This window comes from Dryobates pubescens, chromosome 35 (assembly GCF_014839835.1).
Source record: "Dryobates pubescens isolate bDryPub1 chromosome 35, bDryPub1.pri, whole genome shotgun sequence".
NCBI classification, from domain to species: domain Eukaryota; kingdom Metazoa; phylum Chordata; class Aves; order Piciformes; family Picidae; genus Dryobates; species Dryobates pubescens.
The window spans coordinates 3,728,966-3,750,343 of NC_071646.1; the positions used below are offsets into that span (position 1 = coordinate 3,728,966).

A 21,378-nucleotide genomic window follows, 5' to 3' on the forward strand; every position below is an offset into this window, starting at 1 on the left:
TGTGATCTTAGAATCACAGAATCAATAAGGTTGGAAAAGACCTCAAGGATCATCAAGTCCAACCTGTCACCCAAGACCTCATGAGTACTAAACCATGGCACCAAGTGCCACATCCAGTCCTCTCTTGAACACCTCCAGGGATGGGGACTCCACCACCTCCCTCTTGACCAAGCCGTGGCTGTGGGGCCCTGTGGGGTGCTCCCTGTGCAGTGAGCTGGGAGGGTGCAGATGTCTGCAGGAGCTGCAGGATGCTTCCTGTTCCCCATCTCACACAAGCAGCAGTTAGGATAACTGTTGGGAAGGGCAGGAGTCCCACTAATTGCAGGCCTTGTGCACTGCATGGAGCCATCCCTCCGGCGTCGCCTGCTGCTCCGGGACTGTATCTTGGGAGCGGCAGGAGCTGGGCACAGGCTGCCCATGGAGCATCCCTGCTCAGACCAGGAATGGAGCTGCACAGCTGCAGGCCAGGCTGAATCCCCTGGAAAAGATCCTAAATAATTATAACCCCTGTGCTGCAGCCATTCCCATGCCACGTTTCAACTCTCCTCTTCTCTTCCCATTCCCAGAATCAGAGTCACAAACAGGTTGAGGTTGGAAGAGACCTTTAAAGGTCACCTAGTCCAAGCCCCCTGCAGTCAGGAGGGACACCCCCAACCTGATCAGGTTGCTCAGAGCCCCATCAAACCTGAGCTTGAATATCTCCAGGGATGGGGCCTCCACCACCTCGCTGGGCAACCTCAGTGTTCCAAAACCCTCAGAGTAAAGAACCTCTTCCCAATACCCAACCTAAACCTACCCCTGGTAATTCACTTCCCTGAAGTGCTGCCTGACCACATGTGCCATGATTTGCCTTCTGAAATATCCCAGCAGTGGCCATTTTTCACTGCCCACAGGTGACTTAATGCATTGCCCTCGCCTGTACCTTGTGGCAAGGAAAAGGTGGTGAAGAGCAGAATCACAAAGGGATTAAATAAGGGATATCTATCACTGGGAAAAAAGGAAATCTGAATCATTTTGACCCTCCTAATGTGGAGGGCACAGAAATGGATATAAGACAGGATGATCTTACCCTGAGGCTGTGCTTCAGAGTTAATGTTTTGACAGCTATTTGGGGTTTAAAGTTCTCCAGGCATCCCAGCATTTATTAATAAGCCAATGTTACTCATTAACTCCTCATTTTTTTCACTGGCACCACACAGAAGATCGCTGGCAATGTCAGACCCTTGCTTTTCCACCTGAAGCAAGGCATTATTTGGGGTCAAGTCTCCCTGACTTTAAGTTTTTACACTAAAAATATGCCAAACCCTGACAGCACCTTGGTCCCCTTGGGTGGGGAGTGATGTTCCTGGTGGTGGAGCATAGCAGGGTCTGCAGAGGGGCTCAGGTCCATGGAGAAGGGGGAGTTTAACACTTAGTAAGATGCCTCCTAACAGCTCAGGGCTCTTTTACTTCCTGGCACACACACACAGGGCAGAGGGAAAGGATCACACTTCAGCCTCCCCTGGTTCCAGCTGACGCTTCCTTGTGTGCCAAGGAGACCTACAGATCTCAGTGAGGGGATTTGGGTCCTACACAAGAGGGGATGCAGAAGGTTTTGGGGCAGAGGAGCCCAACATTTGGGTCAGGAGTGCAGCAGCCGGTGAAGGAACAGAGACACACGGGAGACAGAGACCAAAGCTCTCCCACCTGAACGCGCAGCGCCTGACCGACGCGAGGGGCTGCGCTGGGTTGGGTTTATAAGAGGAATCTGATTGCATTTACACCGCGGACCCCGCCGACGCTAAGGGGAGTGTGTGTGGGGGGTCTCTTATACCAGCTCCTGCCAGGGTCCCGAGGACCACCCCGCGGCAGCTCCCAGGGCCGGGTTTGCTCCGCTCCAAGGATACCCCGAGGCCAGCCCTGCCTTTAAAGTCCCGCGGGGCTCCATCCTCCGGGCAGGAGCTGCTGGGCGGCCCCGGGACAGCGGGAGGCACCTGGGAGGAAGGAGGGGCCGAAGGTGGGGCCCGTCCCGGTCCGCCCCCGTCCCGCAGCCGCCGTGGCCCCGGTCGCGGCCCCGGTCCCGGTCCCGCCGCGGCGGGGCTGCCCGGCTCCGGCTCCGGCACCATGAAGAAGCATCACTCGGTGCAGGGCACCTTCAGCCGCCTCTTCGGCAAGCGCCAGCCCAGCCCCACTGCCGCTTCGCTCTTCGCCACCAACCCGCCCTGGATCTTCTCGCAGGAGGTGACCTCGGACAGCGCGGGTGGCACAGGTCAGTGTCCCCCGTGCCCGTCCCCTGCTCCTGACCCGGGAGTCACTGCGGAGCGGTCGCGGGGGCCAGGGAACGGGCCGGTGTCGGGGAGAGGTCCACGGGGACTTGATCCACCGAGTTGGGAAATTCGGGAGGTGCTGGGTTGGGCTGGGTCGGGAAAGTGCGAGTTTGGACCTGCGGAGCTGCCCAGGAGGGTCTAAAGCTGTTGAAATCCAGCTCCTTGTTCCGTGCCCGGCTCTGGGAGCACAAACCCACCTGGGCCGGGCTGGGAAAGAGCTGTGGATCTCAATGTCCTGCTTCCAGCAGCTCTTTCCCACGCCATGCCCCGTCTGCCCCTTGCCAGGTTGCAGCTGGTGACTTGTAAACCCGGCTGTGTGCGAGTGAGGGTGCATATTCCTCAGGTTTTATTTGTATTTCCCTGTGTGTTTAATTGCAACCCCGTGCCCTGCAGGCTCCTTCCTGGAGGAGGGAGCCAGAGTAACAGTGATGGAGCCGGGCAGATGAAAGATAGCAGCTTGTGAATGAAATCTGGGGGGGGAAAGATGTCCGATAGAAGCTTCCCAGCCTAAAAAAAACTGAAAGTGGGGCTCCCGAGAGCTGCTGTGAGGTGGTTCTGCCTCACAGCGTTTCTCAGGGACACTGCTTCCATCGGCTGTTCCACCTCAAGGCCAAGCTGCTGAGGCTAAGATAAAACGAAAAGGAAAACTGCTGATTTCTAACTGTCGTAAACCTGAGGAGGATTCCAGCTTCCCTCTGATGTGGTTTGGGTTTCAAAACCCAAAAGTGGCTGTGTCTGCTTGTTATTACCAGCCTGATCTCAGTGGCTGCAATCACAGTACAAAGGTTCCTTCCTTTCAGGTGTGGGGAGCTGCTGCCCAGATCAGTTTGCAAGGTGAAAGCAAGAGTGCCTGAAATCTGAGCAGGAATAAAAGCTGTTGGGTCGCTCCTCAGCATCCTCCTGGCATTTCTGGCATTAATTTCATTTATGTAGGGCAGTGTGACACACACAAGGTGAGTGACCCTGCCTGGGGGAGCCTGTGCTGAGGTGTGGGCTCGTTGTGAGGAGGCTCTGAGCTGAGGAGCCACAGGATGTTAGAAGGTGGAAGGGACCTCTGGAGATCACAGAGACCAACCCCCCTGCCAAGGCAGGCTCACCTAGAGAAGAAAGAGACTCTCAGGATGGCAGGGGTTGGAATCCAAGGGCTGGATTCTCTTGCACTGTTATTTCTCCAGTGCCATGATCCTGCCCAGAGAAGCCCCATCCTTGGCACTGGCTCCTGAATATTTGTGGCATAGCTTCATGCCATCGCCGCTGCCGGAAGGGGTCTGCTGCTCCTGCCACTCCCCACCTTGGTTTTTCATACAAAGTAAACACCAGTTAAGCAATGTGGACTGGGTGTAGGTTTGCATGTCACTGACTCAGAAATTCCTGAATATATAGTGGCTGATGCCACCTCCTCCTCCTCACCGTGGATACCCCAGAGTCAAACCTGCTACGCCTACCCCGGGTGATGCAACCCCCAAGCAGCTCCATCCTCTGTGTTGCAGGCTGCTTGGTTTATTTCCCCACGACTGAAAGGACCCAAAGCTCTCCAGGACAGGCTGCATGACAAAAAAAGTGGCCCAAGAGTAGTTGTGGCTGGCCACATCTGACAGCCTCCCAAGGTGTTTCCTGATCCCTCCTTCCAGGAAACAAAGCTGGCAGAGCCCTGGTGACAGACTCTCAGCAGGCAAGTCCTGTTTATCTAGCAAAGAAAACACAACTACAAGCACTTCATTTTACTTTTAATTAAATGCATTCAGGTTAGTGATGCTTAGTAATCTAGGATCAAAGTCCTTCTGATCTCTAATCCAGTTTCTCACTGAGTTTTAGCTGGTGGCTGGTTTAATAGAAAACTCTGATCACTGCATGCCTCTGAACTACTCAGTCACTGCCCCACAAACCTGTCTGGATCCAAACCCTCACATTGCTTTGCCCTTAATCCTTGCTGCTTACTTGCTGAAGGTGAGGGTTATGCAGAAAGGGAGTCAGAGCATTGGTTTGGTTGGAAAAGACCTCGAAGCTCATTGAGTCCAACCAACCACCCAACCCCACCGTGGCCATTAAACGAAGTACCATATCTGTATGTCTCTGGAACCCCTCCAGGGATGGGGACTCCACCACCTCCCTGGGCAGCCTGTTCCAATTCCTGACCACTCTTGCAGTGAAAGAAATTTTCCATCATCTCCAACCTAAACCTCCCCTGGCACAATTTCAGGCCCCTTCCTCTCATTCTACCCCCTGATACTGGGGAGAAGAGACCAACCCCCACCTCACTCCAGCCTCCCTTCGCAGGGGATGTAGAGAGCAAAAAGGTCTCCTCTCAGCCTCCTCTTCTCCAGGCTAAACAATTCCACCCCAGTAGCTTCTCCTTTGTGCTTGGACTCCTGAAAAGCAGGGAAGAGTTAAACTGTTGGTGGGACCACAGCAAGTGAAGGTCAGGCTGATTGGTGTTTGGAAAGCTGCAGCAAGTGGGTTTTTGTGTGTGCAGAGAATCCCTTGGAGTGGAAGAAGTTTGGGATAAGGGAGAGGAAGCTGTGCCTGACCACAGGGCAGTGATAGTGTGGTGGAGGCTCCTGGCTGTGTCCCAGGGTGACTTGTGGTGGAGTGGGTGGGTGAAAGGAAAAGCTGACGTGCCTGCTGAACCCAGTGGCATGTTTCAAGGCTGTGTGGAATTCATCTGCTTCCAAGCCCATACCTTCAGCAGAGGCAGTGGCAGCTCATGCCCAGCCCTCGGCGTGGTCGTGTTCTTCATTCCAGGTGCTCATGCAAGCGGGTGTTTTTTGTCTGCAGGAACACACACAGGCATCTGCCCTCCCCTTTCCCCACTAAACTCTGGGTTAAAGCTCTGTTTTCTCAGGCTGGGGTTTCCTTGGGAGCTTCTTGCCTGATCTCTGCCCACCCAAGGAGGATAGTGACAACCATGGCTACGCACCGTGGTGGTCCATAATGGGTTGGGGACCCTGGTTATTGGGTCTGGAAGTGTATGTGGAGGGCACAGGCTGCATACTGGGCCAGCAAGGGGCTGTATGGGAGCAGGGACATTGTCAGGGGCCATGGAACAGCCTCAGGCAGGGACTGTGGGGTGCAGCCAGCTCCCTGGGGAGCAGACCTGCTTTGGGGAGAACTGCCTTCAGACTTCAGAGGCTTGGAAATGCTGCCTGTGTGCAGAGCTCACCCAGCCTCCACCTTCTGCCCTGCTTGGCTCTTAACTGCTGTACAAGACTTGACAGAAAAGTTAGCATGGGGGTGGGTTTGGGGACTGTGCTTCCAGGCTTTGTAGCGGGGGCAAAAAAACCCAACCCTGAACTTCTTGGCGTTTGTGTTTTGGGGCAGAAGGTGAAGGTTGGATGACCTCAGGCTGGACACCACCTTGGTTGTTTCTTTCTTCTTGCTGAAACCCCTGCTGAAGTCTTTTAGGTGGAACTAAATGATCTTTAAGGTCCCTTCCAACTCAAACCATCCCAGGAAGCCCTCCTGCAGAGGTTTCATGGTCATTTTGCTCACTTTCCCCTTCCCCAGACCCTTGAGTTTCCTTTAATGCTGGTCTCCCTGGCTGTGAATGAGTTGTGTATCTCCTTCCAGCCAAGGTGGGGTTGAAATGCCTCAGTAGTTCTGCTTGTTAATTCATGCTGTTAATCAGGCACAAGGAACGTAATTAAGTGAGTTTTATTAGCTTTATTCACTGTCAGAAATAAACTGGCCCAAAAGGTGTGGCTCAAGGTAACAGCACAGGGCTGGGAACCAGGAGTACCTGGTGGCTTCTACTTGTACCACCAGGGCTCCATGGCTGCTTCTGCTGCAGCATCTCCATTCGTAGTGGCATTCATGGGAAGACCTTCAGAGTGTGCTCCTGTGAGGCAGGCTGGAGGCTGAAAGTGTTGCCCCCCGGTGCCAGCTGCAGCAGGGCTTGGAAGCAAACAGTTGCAGCAGCTTGCAAAAGGATGCTGGAGGTGCCTGTCCTCATGGAGAGCAGCTGTGGCATCTCCCTTCTGCTGTCCTCAACTGCTGGCAGCAGAACTTGGAAGGGCAATGCCTCCCTGGAAGCCCCTGTGTGTCCTGTTTCCATCACTGGAACCATCCAAGGGGGGACAGTGAGGTGTCCCCTCTGCTCAGCACCCAGCAGACAAGGGTCAGGCACCCCTCTGCTGTCCCTTTCTGCTGCATGAGTGACAGGAACCTGTTGGGATGGGGCTGAGTGAAGAACCTGTGGTTAACTCTGCTTTGATGCAACCACAGAGCAGGCAGCAGGTGAGGAAGGGCAGGAGGAGCTCTCTCTCCAGCTGGTGTGGTTGGTGCTCAGACTCTGCTGCTGCTCCCCCTCAATCCCAGCCCATGGTGGACTGGTCAAGATCAGATCCTGCTTGTGCTTCTGGGCTGGTTTGTGTCACCTGCCCTGGAGCAACCTCCTGCTCTCCTGGGGGTCAGAACCTCATGGCACTATAAGGAGAGGATCCAGTTGCTCCTGAAGCATTCTTCCCTAAACACAATCTGGGTGGGAAGTGGATTGAGTGTTTGTGCTAACTTTTGGCCCTCCTGTGATGAATTCAAGTGAGGTGATGTTAGAAATAAGCTTTTCCAGAGCAGACTTTGACAGCTGTGCTCTTTACACTCCAGAGCCTGGAGCTCCAGGAAGGCTCTCTGCTCTGTGCAGCTGTGTGCCAGGGCTGCCAGTGCCTGCTCGAGGGTCCTGCTCACCCTGAAGCTTTTTCCCCATCTTCAACTCGGCCCCAAACCAGCCTGGATGCGCCTCAATCCAGGGGGGTTTGCCCATCGCTTGGGAGCTGACACAGCAAACTCTCCACAGCACTTTATACAGTTAGGTGGTGTCTAAGGCTGCTTTTCCTGCTGCTAACAGTCTTCTCTCCCCCCCAGGCGAGGTGATTGAGGTGTATTACGGTGACAATCGCTTCGGGACGGTCACTGACTCGGGCACAGCCACGCTCAAGCCTCGGCCCAGGGTCCGGCCGCTGCTGACTTTCCTGCCCCTTGTGAGTATCCAGCTCACTGCTGTGAGGACAGGCTGAGGGGGCTGGGGTTGCTCAGCATGGAGTAAAGAAGGCTCTGGGGGAACCTTAGAGCTGCCTTCCAATAGCTGAAGGCTGCAGAGGGATATTTCATGAGGGTGTGTAGAGACAGGCCAAGGGGGAATGGTTTGAAGCTGAGGGAGAGCAGGGTTAGAGTGGAGCTGAGGAAGGAGTTCTTCAGTAGGAGGGAGGTGAGACCCTGGAATAGGCTGCCCAGGGAGGCTGTGGATACCTCCTCTCTGGGGGTGTTCAAGGCCAGGCTGGATGAGGCTTTGAGCAGCTGAGTCTAGCTGAGAGGTGTCCCTGCCCATGGAGGGGAGGTTGGAGCAGATGATCTCTGAGGTCCCATCCAAGCTGAGCCATTCTGAGATTTGTCAGGTGTGCAAGTGGTGCCCAGCTGGGCTGGGCTGCTCTCATCCTCTACCTCAGGGAAGAAAATAAATGAAGAGCAAAACCACTCTGTAATAAGGCTGGATACAAGGGATTAAAGAGGTGAGCTGAGTTCAAGGCTTCTGTTGGACACAGGTGAGAAGCTCGGGGAGGAGATGTCAGCACCATCAGAGCTTCTGTTTTCCATTGAAAAGAAATTGCTGAGCCTGGGAGGTGTCAGATCTGCCTCACACTGCCTTTCATCTCCCCGCTGCTGGCAGGATCTCCTGCATCAGGCAGAGAAATATGGTGTGGAGAGCAACAGCAGAGCTCTGTGGCCATCACCTGCAGCAGAAAACAGGCTGCTCTGTCTGCTGCCACTGGGGCTCTGCGGCTGTCATGTGGAGGACAAGTGGAGGGAGAGTTTATGTAGCTATCCCAGAGCATAATTAGGAAGTTATGGGGTTACAAAAGGGTTGTGCCCTCTGTGATGCCTTCCAAAAGATCATGGCAGGTGAAAAACCTCACCTGGGCTCTGAGTAACCAGAGGAATGGTGTCTGAGAACCTCTTCCAGCAGCACAGGAGTGAGTGTGTGACCACAGCTGGCACCCAGCATCTTAGAATCACAGATTGGTAGGGGTGGGAAGGGACCTCCACAGACCATCCAGTCCAACCCCCCTGCCAAAGCAGCATCACCCAGGGCAGGTCACACAGGAACACATCCAGGTGGGGGTTGAAAGTCTCCGGAGAAGGAGACTGCACAACCTCTCTGGGCAGCCTGCTCCAGGGCTCCAGCACCCTCACAGTAAAGAAATCTCTCCTCATGCTGAGGTGAAACTTCCTGGGCTCCAGCTTGCATCCACTGTTGCTTGTGTTGTCACTGGGCACCACTGGAAAGGGGCTGGCAGCTTCCCCACTGGAAAGGGGCTGGCAGCTTCCCACTGGAAAGGGGCTGGCAGCTTCCTCTTGACAGCCACCCCTCAGATATTCCTAGAATGTCTACAAATCAGCAGGGGTCAGAGTGAAACTGGCAATTTTTGCTTCTTTTCTCCAGCTTTCAAATGCTTTGCTTGCAGGGCTGTGTGTGGCAGAGGAGCAAACAGCTCACATGTCCCCAGAATAAATACCAAGGGCTCTCAGCCTAGCCATGGAGCTTTCCTGCAGGCCCTGGGGGGCTTTTCCCCCCTCAGTTGCCCTTGTGAGGGTCCTTTTCCCTGCCCTTCTCTTCCAGCAGGAAGAGGTTTTGCTGAAGAAAGGAGCAGGAATAAGCAGCACTTTTGAGGATCAGTCTGTGCTGGGTATTTGCATTATTGTGATGAGGTTTGATGATGATTTGATCTGGCACAGAGGCTTCTGCTGCCACATGCATACCTGCACTGGGCACTCCCACCTTAACCCTTTCGTTCCAGCCACCCACTCCAGTGCTAGGGTGGGGGGAGGCTGGGAAGCATCTGCCTGGCAGCTGTGAGTCAGGAGGGTGCACACACCCTGCCCAGCAGCCTGGCCTGATGGGCTCCATGTGCCTGGCAACTTTCCTGGCACACAGCAGCCTCCTTCCCCCTGAACTGCCTGGCCCTTGGCTGTCTGAGCTCGGTCACAGCAGAGCCTGCAGGAGAAGGGCTTCACTGCTCAGCTCTTGGTGCCACCACATCCCCCTGCCCACCCAGCCTCCCCAGGCACTGTTCAGGCAGAGCTTTGGCATCCTGGGGGAATAAAATTCCTGCAGTTAACCACCAGACTTCCCTGACTCTGCTTCAGAACAAGGAGTCTGGGGGTAGCTCTCTGTATTTGGAGAAATGCTCCTCCTCTCCTCGCCCCTGGGATGCAAAGCTGTTGTGTTTTGGTGTGGCTTTTGGGACAGGCAGCCTCCAAACTGGTTCATTTATTGGGTAGGAAGCATGGGCTCCTGAGAGCCCCAGGAATGCCAGAACCACAGCAGGATTGCCTGGGAAAGGACCTTTAAAACCCATCCAGTCCAACCCCCTGCAGTCAGCAGGGACATCCCCAACTAGAGCAGGTTGCTCAGGGCCCCAAGCAACCTGACCTGGAACGGCTCCAGGGATGGAGCATCTCCCACCTCTCTGGGCAGCCTGGGCCAAGGTTTCACCACCCTCAGTGTCAGCCATTTCTCCCTTTTCTCCAGTCTGAATCTGCCTCTTTTGGTTTCAAACCACCACCCCTTGACCTGTCCCAACAGGCCCTGCTCCAAAGCGTGTCCCCAGCTGTCTGATCAGCCCTGGGAACACTGAAAGGCCACCAGATCCACAGGGGCTGGTGGGACAGGCAGGCTCCCTGCACTGGGGACGGGGGAGCTCTAACCCCATCCCAGTTGGAAAGTGATTCCTGGTGGCTCCAGTGAAAGCTCCCCTGGCAGGATCCTGGGCACATAAATCCACTGCAGGGACCACAAACTGGAAATGCAGGTTCCTGGTGCAGCAGCCAGCTCTGAATCAGCTGGAGGGCTGCTGGGCTGGTCACACCCCTGGCAAACACAGCAGAGGGAAATAATCTTTCCAGTCATCTCTGGGGACTGGCAGAGGATGGTGGATGCTTTCCATTTGAGAAGCCAGCTCCAGGATGTTGGGGGGAGGGAGAGAGGGGGTCTGAGAGACAAGCTGAGCATTAGCAGCTGCAGCAGAGCTTTACCTGTGTGTGTGTGAAATGGGCTTGGGCCAGTTTGGAGGAGCTGTTGAAGTGACATGTCCAGAGTGAGTGCTCAGTTTCCTCCTGCTTTGCACAGATTTCTTCTGGCTGCCATTCCCTTCCTCCTCCTCTCCGAAGGTGTGATGCACAGGCTGGGTTTAGTGCAGTGTTCAGGGGCTTCTGCTTCCCTGGACATGAGCAGGTATCCCTGGAGACAGGCAGCAATGAATTCCCAGAGCACATGGGAGGTGCTGGAAGGGTGGATTCCCCCCCCCCCCTTTATGGCCTTTGGCATCTCATTGCTCTGGACAATCTAACTACTGGCTCTCAAAGTGTTAGTCTCTGTCTTCCCTCTGGCTTTCAGGACCTGCCTTGTGCTGTAGCTTTGGGAGCAGTAAAGAGGTCTCAGGTGAGGCTGTGAGGTGTTTTACCACTAGCAGCTCTGCCCCAGTGCCCTGGCAGACCCTGGCTTCTCCAGCAGCACAGAGCTGGCTGATCAGTTGTGCAACCCCAGCAATGTCAATTGCCCAGTCCTGCCCTCCTGGCTCAGCAGTAACTGGCTCATTCCCTTGTGGTTATAGAGGATCTTTGGTCACCTGCAGGGTGATGGCCTTTGCAAGCAAAGCATCTCTATTTTCTCCTTCTTTTGTCAAAACAGCAAGGGGGGCATTCCAGGGCTCTTCTGAATGAGCCCAGGCTGCTGCTGGCAGTCAGCTCTGCCCCAGAAGGTGTGTGTCCCAGAGCTCCCTGTGCCCAGGGCAGGGTAAGGTGAGCTGTGTGATGGTGATGTAGTGCTGGCTGAGCTCTCAGCCTGACCTTTGATCAAGGAGACTTTGGAATCCTTCAGCAAGCTCTTGTAAAAATGGTGATAGTGGCAGTGAAAGGCAAAGGCCTGGGTGCTGAGGAGGCTTCTGCTTGCAGAGCAGCCCTGGGGCTGATGGCAGGAGAACATCCCCTTAACAGCTAAAGCAAACAGCAGCCTGGGTGAGGAGCAGGGCAACAGGATGGGCCCTGGAGCATGGGAATCTGGTGACATGTCCCTCAGCACTGCCCATGGGCTCATGGAGTGTTAATTCCTTGCTGTGAGTCTGTCCCAGTCTCTCTGAAAGTCTACTGCCCCAGCCGGGTCTGCTGGCAGCCTGGTGCAGCATCAGCGTGTGTCAGGACAGGGGTGTGTCAGGGTAGGCTCTGTGAGCAATCCCAGTCCTGCACAGAGCAATCAGCAGTGAGTCACTGCAGGGGAGGAGAAGAGCTTTCTGCTGCTGGCAGGAGCCCTTGGTCAGCACTGCAGGTGAGTCAGGGTGCCACGAATACCTCCTGGTGGGTGGCTGCAATTATCCAAAGTGCCCTGCTGGCGGTTAGCAGCCTCACTGAACGGGCAGGCTGCTAAATTGCATGGTCCTGCAGCAGCTACAGGCACTGCTGAGTGCTGCTCGGAGCGGCTCAGAGCCAGACACAGACCACACAAGCAGGAGTTTTCCCTGGAGTGTTCAGATGTGCTGGTGCCAGCCTCCCCAGGGGCTGGCAGCCTGGCCGTGACTGCAGCGTGGTGTGTACGTGACTGCGGCGTGAGCCGGCAGGGCCTGCTGCAGAGCAGCGCACACAGAACCCAGGGCAGATGCTCCACGTGCTTGCTGAGAAAGTGCTGCTGCTGCTGGTGGCCTGGGGAGCTCTCAGCCTGGATGTGGAACAGCCCTGGTGCTCCTTTCCAGCCCCTCTGCCCCCACCTAGCACCAGAGAATTGTCTCCGTGGTTGTGCAGCTTTGATCGCTCGTCCCCTTGAACGCTGTCAAGAGCACAGGGACCTCCAAGCCTCGGAACCAGCCCTGGATCCCATCAGGCTCCTGTTTCTGTGGACAAATCACAGCTCTACAGGCTAGATCCTGCTTGTCAGCACTTTGCTCTGATAGGGGGCATGAAAGTGACAGCTGCATTTTCTCCCCCACTGCAGAATGCCCAGGAGTCCCACGGGGTGGCCGTGCCAACGCCGTCGGTGCCACAAGACTTTGAGCAGAAAGCAGCTCTTGGTAAGCAGGGAACCTTCTCTGAGCCCTGCATGGTGCTGAGTGCTCAGCAGTCCCATGCCCAGGGGGGAGGAAGCGTCGGTGCAGCGAGCTCTGGAGCAGACTGTCTGATCATCAGGTTCTCAGGCTCAGCTGGAGGCTGCTGTTGACTATTTTAAGCCATTGAGAATGAATCGGTGTCTGAGGGGTGGGGCAGGGGGCCGGTATGCTTCAGCAAGCTTTAGGCAGCTGCTGAGCAAAACAAGCTGGCTTCCTGGGGGGGTGGCTGGCAGAGGTGATGCTGCCCATCCCAGTGCTGATGGAGAAGGGGCTTACACCACCACACTCTTGCTCCTCCCTGCAGGCTCTGGCTCCCAGATCAATGGCAACTACCGAATGTACAGCTCGGTGGGGGACCTGCGCCCGCAGGCTCTGGAGGGGGATGACCTGGATGAAGACATCCCTCCACCACCATCAGTGCCCCCACCACCCCCTCCAACAGCCCCAGCACCTGTGCCACCACCTCCAGCTTCGCCAGTCCCTCCTCCACCCGAAGTGCTGCCTCCACCGCCGCCACCGCCGCCTGAGATGGTGCCACCGCCTCCTGCTATGGCACCTCCACCACCTCCAGGCTCTGCCTTGTCCTCCCCCAGCACACCAGCTCCTCCAGACTTCATCCCACCAGCCCCACCAGGTGCTCTGTCACCCAGCCGGGCCCCAGCACCCTTTGCCAATGGCATCTCCAAGTGGAAGTCTGAGACGGTGCTGAACACGAGGCAGGCGGACGGTGAGAGGCCACTCTGCCCTGCCAAGGCTGGGGTGCCAGCTTCCCCCAGCCCAAAGGAGACCATGCAGCCCAAGAACTGTCCTGAGCCGCACCTCACCTTCCCCAGGTCCTTCAAGGTGCCTCCTCCAGCCCCAGCCCGCTCCTCCTCCATCCCCACGCAGGAGAACCAGCAGGCAGGGCAGGAGCCCTTCCCCAGGCAGCCTCACGCCCGGCCTCCTCTCCCACCATGCTTCACCATCAGACCTGCGGCCAAGGCTTACGCAGGAGGAGAAGCTGAGCAAAGGAAGTCCCCCCTGAGGCAGCCACTCACCAAGCCAGCTGTGCCCACACCCCCCCCACTGAGCCCCAAGCCAGGCCCTGGCCTCAGCCAAGGGACAAACCCTGCTGGTCGCTGGTCCCTGCTGGCAGGCTCCCAGATGGAGAAGGTTCCCCAGCCAAAACCAGCCGAGAGAGACTCTCCTCCAAAATCTGAACCTCTCTCTGCCAATGACCTGGACCTCCCCCCACCAGACTACCCTACCTTGGAGGAGGATGATGACTGGAAGGACCCCAGCAACCTGAGCAAGCTGCAGCATGAGCTCTCAGCCCTGCTCCGCTCTCCACGCAGGGAGGAGAGGCTGCTGGAGAAGCCAGCTGCCCCCCGGCCCCTGGGTGGCAGTGCCAACCATGCCAGCAGCCATGAGCCCAGTCTCAGCAGGCCCCAAGTTGCTGGACCTACTGGGAAGGATGTGAGGTTACCTGCAGGAGGGAAGAGTGAGAAGAAAGATGTGCCCAGTAGCCTCCCCAGTGCCAAGGAGGTTTCCCCCAGCACCGCTCTCCCTGCTCCACAGAGCAACCCAACCACACAGCCCCGCAGTGTGCTGGAGATCAGGAATGAGCTGGAGGCTGTGCTGGCCCAGAAGAAAGAAGGGAAACCTGCCCTGGGGCTCAGCAGCCAGAAGCAGGGCACTGAGGATGGCAGTAGCACCCCACACATGAGGAAGAGCCCTGCTAATGTGGGGAAGAGCCCTCCTGACCTGGGGAAGAGCTCTGCTGATGTAGGGAAGAACCCTCCTGACCTGGGAAAGAGCTCCCCTGATGTAGGGAAGAACCCTCCTGACCTGGGGAAGAGCTCTGCTGACCTGGGGAAAAGCTCTGCTGATGTGGGGAAGAGCCCTCCTGACCTGGGGAAGAGCCCTCCTGACATGGGGAGAAGCCCTCCCGACCTGGGGAAGAGCTCTGCTGATGTGGGGAAGAGCTCTGCTGATGTGGGGAAAAGCTCTGCTGATGTGGGGAAAAGCTCTGCTGATGTGGGGAAGAGCCCTCCTGACCTGGGGAAATGCTCTGCTGACCTGGGGAAAAGCTCTGCTGATGTGGGGAAGAGCCCTCCTGACATGGGGAGAAGCCCTCCTGACCTGGGGAAGAGCCCTCCTGACCTGGGGAAGAGCTCTGCTGGTGTGGGGAAGAACCCTCCTGACTTGGGGAAGAGCTCCCCTGATGTGGGGAAGAGCCCTCCTGACCTGGGGGAAAGCTCTGCTGATGTAGGGAAGAGCCCTCCTAACCTGGGGAAGAGCTCCCCTGACCCAGGTGACTCAGTGCTGCTGAAACCAGCCCCAAGCCTGAAACCAGCCCCGAGCCCGAAACCAGCCCCAAGCCTTCTCCCAGCACCAGCAGCTGCAGCAAAGAATGAGGTGGAGCACAAGGACCATCCCATTGTTGCCACTAAGAAGGCCACAGAGAACTTGAATGGGTCCCTCGACAGCAGCGTGAGCCCCCCAGACCCACCAGAGGAGCCCCCTGCTCCCACCTCCCCCTCGCCCCCCAGTTCTCCGGCCCCAAGCCCGGCCTCACAGCCCCCCCCCACCATCTTCCAGTACAAAGTGCACCGAGCTGGGGCCAGCTCAGCCGAAGCGCCCTGCGCCGAGCTGCCCTGCCCCGCCAGCTCGGCCAGGAGCCCAGCGGGCACGCAGCAGGAGGAGGTCCTGATCCACCCGGTGACGGGCGAGCGGGTGGAGCGTGGCTCCCCCATGGCACTGCTCCTGGCAGCCCGGCAGCGTGCCCAGAGGGGCCGGCAAGGGGGCGAGGGGGGAGCCACGCCGCGGGCCAAGCCAGCCCTGAAATTTGGCAGTGCCTCATCAGACACCACCTCCACCACCTTCTACCGCCACGAGTCCAAGCCCTACTCCTTCACCGTGGTGCCTCGGCCGGCTGCGGCGGGGTCAGGATGCGGCAAGCCTCCATCCTTCTCCAGCTCCTCGGAGCAGGGCCGGGACGCACGGGCAGTGCCCGAGGCGCAGCCGCCAGCCTCCCCTGGGAACCAGCAGCGAGCTGCTGCCTCCAGCCTGCTGCGGGGACTGCTGGAGCAGCCGACCCAGCCCCGGCACAAGGAGGAGGAGAACGGGGAGTCGGTGCTGGACTACGGCATTATCCCCCCGCCCCCCGAATTCAGCAACGAGGCGGACGAGGCTGAGGGGTCTGTCCTAAGCCGGGAGGAGAGCCGCAAGTGCCCCAGCTTCCCCGACTGCAGCCGGGGCTCGGAGGCTCCGCGGTACTTCAGGTGGCCTGGCTACGGCCGCAGCTACGGGGCCGGCCGTGAGCCGCCGGCCCCGCCGCCCTCGGAGACCCGGAGGAACGGCGACTTCACATTCCCGTACCCGGAGCACGGCGGCTCCGCCGGGTACCTCAGCAGCGGCCCCAACCCTCGCCCGCTGATCAAGAAGCGTTTGTACGTCTCTGAGCCCGACAGCTCCTACCCCCGGGCGGCCGCAGCCCCCCGCGGCACCGGCACCCTCTCCTCCTACGCTCCCGGCGGGTACAGCTCCCCGGCTGGGGACGGGCTCCGCCGCCTCGGCTCTGCCCACAGGAATGGCCCAGCGAGTGCCCAGGGCAGGCGGATGTCCATGGATGCTGCTGGCAAAGCCGTGCCGTACAGCAGTGCCGGGGCCGATGCCAAGTACAAGGGGCAGAACGGGGACTTCTCGCCCACCAGCGTGGTGGCAGCCAGCAGGTGAGTGTCCTGAGCCCTGCCCTGTTCTCTGTGCCCTTTAAAGTCCCAGGGTTGGCCCCAGATGACAGAAGGTGTTCCCCTTGGTTCTTAGGGTACTGTCAGACACATAGTTGTCCCCTCTCCTGGCCAAGATCTCCTCCTGCCACCCCGGACTGGAGCCATGGCTGTGGCAAAGCCTCTGCCTGCTCCCAGCCATAACCCTGGCACTCATTGCTCTCTCTCCCTGTCCTTGAGTGGGGACCCAAAGTGACGAAAGTCACCTTGCTCCCCTGGGGAGAAAAACAAACCAAACCAAAATGATTGCAGTATGGAACAAACCTAAGGGTTTCATGGAATAAACCCAAGGGTTTCCTTAGCTTTTGGTGACTTTCCCTCTGTGTTCCCTCCAGACCTGCCCACAGCAGCTCACCATACACTGGACCAACCAACACCTTCACAGTCAGACCTGGAGCACGCCAGCCCATCTCCTATGTCTACCAGAGCGGCCACCGATAGGCTTGTCCCCAGGCCTGCTCCACCACCTTCACCTGGCTGGCAAGGGCTGAGAAGGCACCTGGGCTGATTGTCTCCTTCTCTGTGGACATCAGGGATGGTTCCAACCCAGCCAGCAAATGCACTGCTTGAAACTACTGATGGAGAAGGCGGGGAGTGAACCTGGGACGTGGACTCCTCTCAAAAGACTGTTCTGGAGAGTAGTTACTGCAGAGGACAGGCTGCTGCCCTGTTACATGAGCAAGTGATGCTTAGCCTTCCATTTCCCTCCCTCTATTATAGTCACAGCTGCAGCCTGAGAGGGGCTTCTAAGGCAAAGAGCATCCTGAGCTCTCTTTGAAGAGCATCCCACACTGGAGAGGTTGTTTTCAGCTTGGGTTTTCAATTGATTTAAATCCAACTTGCTTGGGAGTAAAGAGAAACCAGCTGGGAGCTGCAGTAATGGAGGTGAGGCAGAGCATAGCTCAGTGCAGGGGAACTGAAATGAGAATGTGAGGCCTGTGGGATAGAAACAAGGCTCAGGATGTTGAGCTCCTAACCTCTTCTGTCCCTACCTCCTCCAACAGCCTTGAGCAAACCATTAATGCCACTGCCTTAAGAACAGCTCCTGGCTTTCCAAGCTGAACTGGGGCAGCTCTGCCTCTAAGGCCAGAGCCCCTTTCTGGGGGGGCAGCAGCTTGGGGAGCAGGGACCCTCTCTTTCCTGTGCCTTTTGATCACTGTAGATGTTTCTGTTGGTAATTACTCCTCATGGCAGAAAGCTGAGGCCTGGATGGATGGCTGTGAAGCTCTTTGGAGCCTTAAGAGACAGAGCAGTCTTTGTAGTTTAGCAGCTGGTGGGTGTCAGCAGCTCACCAGGGTGCTGTGCCTGTGGTGCTTTCCTCAAGGGGTCCTGTGCCACTTCATACCCATCTAAACCCCACCTCTGGAAGCTAAGTCATGGAGTCCTTATGAACTGTTACACTGAGGCTTGGCTCTGCTTTGCCTAATCCGGGGGACTAGGGAGTTGATTTTCAGTGTGGCTGCAGAGCATTTGATCCTCCTGGTGTGTGGAATGTCTGTGGTGACAGCCAAGGGAGCTGGCTCCCGCTGCTCCCCTAACTGTCTGGGTGCTGAACAAGCCTGTCCCTGCTTCCTGCAGTGCCCCTGAAGGGGCTGCTGCTGGCTGTGTGGTGGGAGATAGGAGTAGCCTTACAGGGGGTGCATTTAATACTCTGGAGCCAAGCAGCACAGTCTCACACTGGCTGGCCAAAGGTTTGAAGAGCCAGCCTCCTGCTCTCTTCCTCCTAGGTTACCTTGCTGCAAATTGCTGTAAGATAAGTGTAAAAAACCAAACCTGTAGAGAATGTTTTCTGCTGACTGACAAACTAAAAGCACTTTGAGACATGAGTCTACTTTGATGGCAAAGCACTTTCTGTCCTCAGTCCTTTACAGGACTGTTGGTTCCACTCCAGTTCTCTCTCTCTGCAGGGGAGCAGATTTTGCTCTCCCCAACCCAACTCAAAAGCTTGGTGATGATGATTTCCACCCCCCTCCACAATGGTATTTTCAAGGGAGCTGCCTGGATGTTGATGTCTTCTTGTTGATGCTCTGTGTCATTTCTAACCCTCACCTCACTGAACAGCTGCTTCAGCAGCAGCTTCGAAGTGCCTTTGAACGTGACTTTGCTGGGAATAAGATGACAACACAAATGCTATCACCCTGGCTTAAGAGCTGAGTCCAAGGGCATTGTTATGCCAAGTTGGCAGTGAGTTGGAAGACTTCCAGATGGGCTCACCCCAGCCAATACTGCAGCAACACAAATGAAATCCTCTGGGTGTTGGCTTCTAAAGCATTTGTGGAGCAAAGTGACTACGGAGTAACTGTCTGGGCCCACTTTCAGTGTGCCAGTGCCATGGTGAACAGAAGTTGCTCTGTGCAAGGAGCATATTGAGGATTCTTCCTTCTCTCTGGAGGTAAAGCTGTGATCCTCTTTGAGGGATTTTAGGGTCATGTTTTTGTCTTGGATGAAGTCTCACCAATTTAACTTGAAACAGAAGCCTCTCTGATACGATTCCAACCTAATTGTTGGGTTGGGTTCTTGATTTATTTCCAGGGAGTAACTGCAAATTACCTCTCAAAAGCAATTCCAAATGTAAAGGCTCCTTGGGAGACTCCAGCCTTTCAAGGCTGATTTTTTTTTTGCCCTGAAATGGGGGTGGGTTGGTGTGATTTCCTTCCCTCCCCCTCTCTCAAGACTTCTCCCAAATTTGGGTGTATCCAAACAAGGTTTGCTTGGTTTATTTTGGAGCAAACCAGGAAACTCCCAAGGCTGACACCTGCTTTGAATCTCCTATCTTCTGTTTCACCCAGACATGGTACTCCTGTGTAGCTGTAGTGTGGTGTTACAGTGTGGATACCTCTTGTTCCTAGCAGACATCTATTTGTTTATTTTAAGTATCAGAAGCATGATCATGTAAGTCAGGTTTATGAAACAGCCACTGCCCACTCTGGGAGTGCAGAGCAGGCTCAGCTCTAACTAAATCAGGCAAGACTCTGCCTACAGTTGTAGAACTGGTTGGCATAGACAGCTCAGGCAGTGGAGCTACTTTATTCTTTCAAACACTTTGGACTCTCTCTCTCTGCTTCTTTTGAATGCATTAAGCAAAACCCTAGGATTTCAGTAACAACTAGACAGCTATACTGGGGCCACTGGGAACTGTGTGACAAAGAAACCACTGTCAGAGCTGCTGGCAGGCAGAGCACTTGTGGAGAAAGCTAAATCCATAATGAAGAGCCAGGAGTGTGGCTGCAGGGACGGGCAAGAGCTCCCTGTGCCTTGGCCAGGGAAGCCCCTAGATAAACTCTGCTCCAATTCCTGTTTCTGCTCCTCCACAGCTCTGAATTGGGAACAGGAAAGACACAAACTAAGGGGCAGAATGGAGCAAACCAACCTGCCTTGCAGCCCAGTCTCAGCACTGGAAGCAAGCTCAAAGCCTGACAATGGAATTCTTTTCACCCTCTATGATGCAGTTTGGTCATTCAAGTCTTGATACAACCTCAAATTATTCCCTGCAGCTGCCTCTTCCTCAAAGTGCCTGCTAATGTAGGATGTACTAAGCCAGAGCTTTACTTGTAAAGTGTTGAACAAAGTCTGTTATTTATGAGTGCCACTGAACACCAACCTTCTTGCATTAAATATGACTGAACTCACTGTCTTCTGAGGGGTCTGATTTATTGCAGTCTTGCTGAAGTGGGCTGTCTGCTCCAAGATGGACATCCTGGGCTCTCCCTGTGGCCAGCAGGGAAAGAGAGGGGATCCTGCCCCTTTGCTCTGCTGAGACCCCAACTTGAATGCTGCCTCCAGTTCTTGTGTCCCCAGCATAAGGACACAGAGCTGTTGGAGTGAGCCCAGAGGAGGCCACAAAGATGATCTAAGGGCTGGAGCAGCTCTGCTATGAGGACAGGCTGAGGGAGCTGGGGTTGTGCAGCCTATAGAAGACTGAGGGTACCTTAGAGCTGCCTTCCAGTACCTGAAGGGATCCTACAGGAAGCCTGCAGAGGAACTTTTCCTGAGGGTGTCTAGAGACAGGACAAGGGGGAATGATTTGAAGCTGAGAGAGAGCAGGGTTAGACAGGATCTCAGGAGAAAGTTCTTCAGTAGGAGGATGCTGAGACTCTTGAACAGGTTGCCCAGGGAGGTTGTGGCTGCCTCCTCCCTGGGGGTGTTCAAGGCCAGGCTGGATGAGGCAGCTGAGTCTAGTTGAGAGGTGTCCCTGCCCATGGCAGGGGAGTTGATCTCTGAGATCCAACCTAAGCCATTCTATGACCTAAGAAGGTAGGATTATAAAGACAGGAAAACATGGCTCAAACTGGCCTCAGCAACAGCCTCAGCTTGCTTCAGGGTTTGGGCTATTTCCTGCCCACCACTTGTTGCTATCCATGCTGTGGCAATTGAAGTGATTTTTGGAAGCTGGCAGAAGGAGGGAAGGGGCTGCTGGCCCTAACTGCCCTGTCACACCTGGAACACCCCTTGCCTCCAGCTGGCTGGGCAGGCTGGTAGAGGAGCTGGTGCAGTCCAACCTGTGCTGCTTCTATAAATAGCTGTTGGGTTTGAGCCTTTCATGGGGAACGAAACTCCCATGTGCTGCTTTGCAAGTCCAGACTAGAAGCCTGCACTGAAAACTGGGAATGCAGAGTGAGCAATGCAACATAAAAGGCAGCCTGGCCTGCACAGTGGCTTCTTCTCTCCACTCCTCCAAATTATGCCTGTTTGCATTCTCATCTCTTTCATCCAGCCTCAGAACCAGGCTTTTGGTGAGGGGAAATGTGTGGAAGGGGGTGTGTGTGTCTTGAAGCTTTCACTCCAGCCACAAGGTATTTATAGAAGTGTCCCCAAAGGCGAAGAGCACAGAGCAGAGAGGGTGTGAGAGTGCCACAAAGCCCAGGGAACCCACCCAAATCCCTCTGCAGACAGCTTACCAAGCCAACAGCCCTCGATGTGGGGCTGGCAGCACTTCTGCCACGCTGCCTGCGTGCTGGGGCATTAAGTAGCAGTGGGAAGTGTCACCATTTAATGACATCGGTGTCGCTGTGCAGGGTTGGTGTGGCTGGCCAGGTGCTAGCCAGGGTTCAGCCTACACAAACTGCAGCTCTCTGTGCTTCTCTCAGGATGGTAAAGAGACCAAGTGCAAGCAGTTAATGAAAAAGGAGGCGCTTGAAAGCGACGTGCAAGGCTGCGGGGCCGGCGCCTTGCTGCTCCTGCAGCTGGCAGCTGCTGCCCTCCTGAGGCAGGACATTCACT

The 21,378-nt window shown here is 56.0% G+C and overlaps 1 protein-coding gene across 1 annotated transcript; it reads left to right on the forward strand.

Moving 5' to 3' along the window:
• The first annotated feature begins 2,068 nt into the window (after window positions 1-2,068).
• C35H6orf132 (chromosome 35 C6orf132 homolog) lies at window positions 2,069-17,247 on the forward strand. The gene is made up of 6 exons (XM_054176540.1): window positions 2,069-2,248; window positions 7,164-7,279; window positions 12,280-12,355; window positions 12,696-14,144; window positions 14,727-16,104; window positions 16,494-17,247. The coding sequence occupies exons 1-6, from the start codon at window positions 2,104-2,106 to the stop codon at window positions 16,597-16,599; spliced, it is 3,270 nt and encodes a 1,089-aa protein (XP_054032515.1). The 5' UTR covers window positions 2,069-2,103; the 3' UTR covers window positions 16,600-17,247.
• Window positions 17,248-21,378: the final 4,131 nt, after the last annotated feature.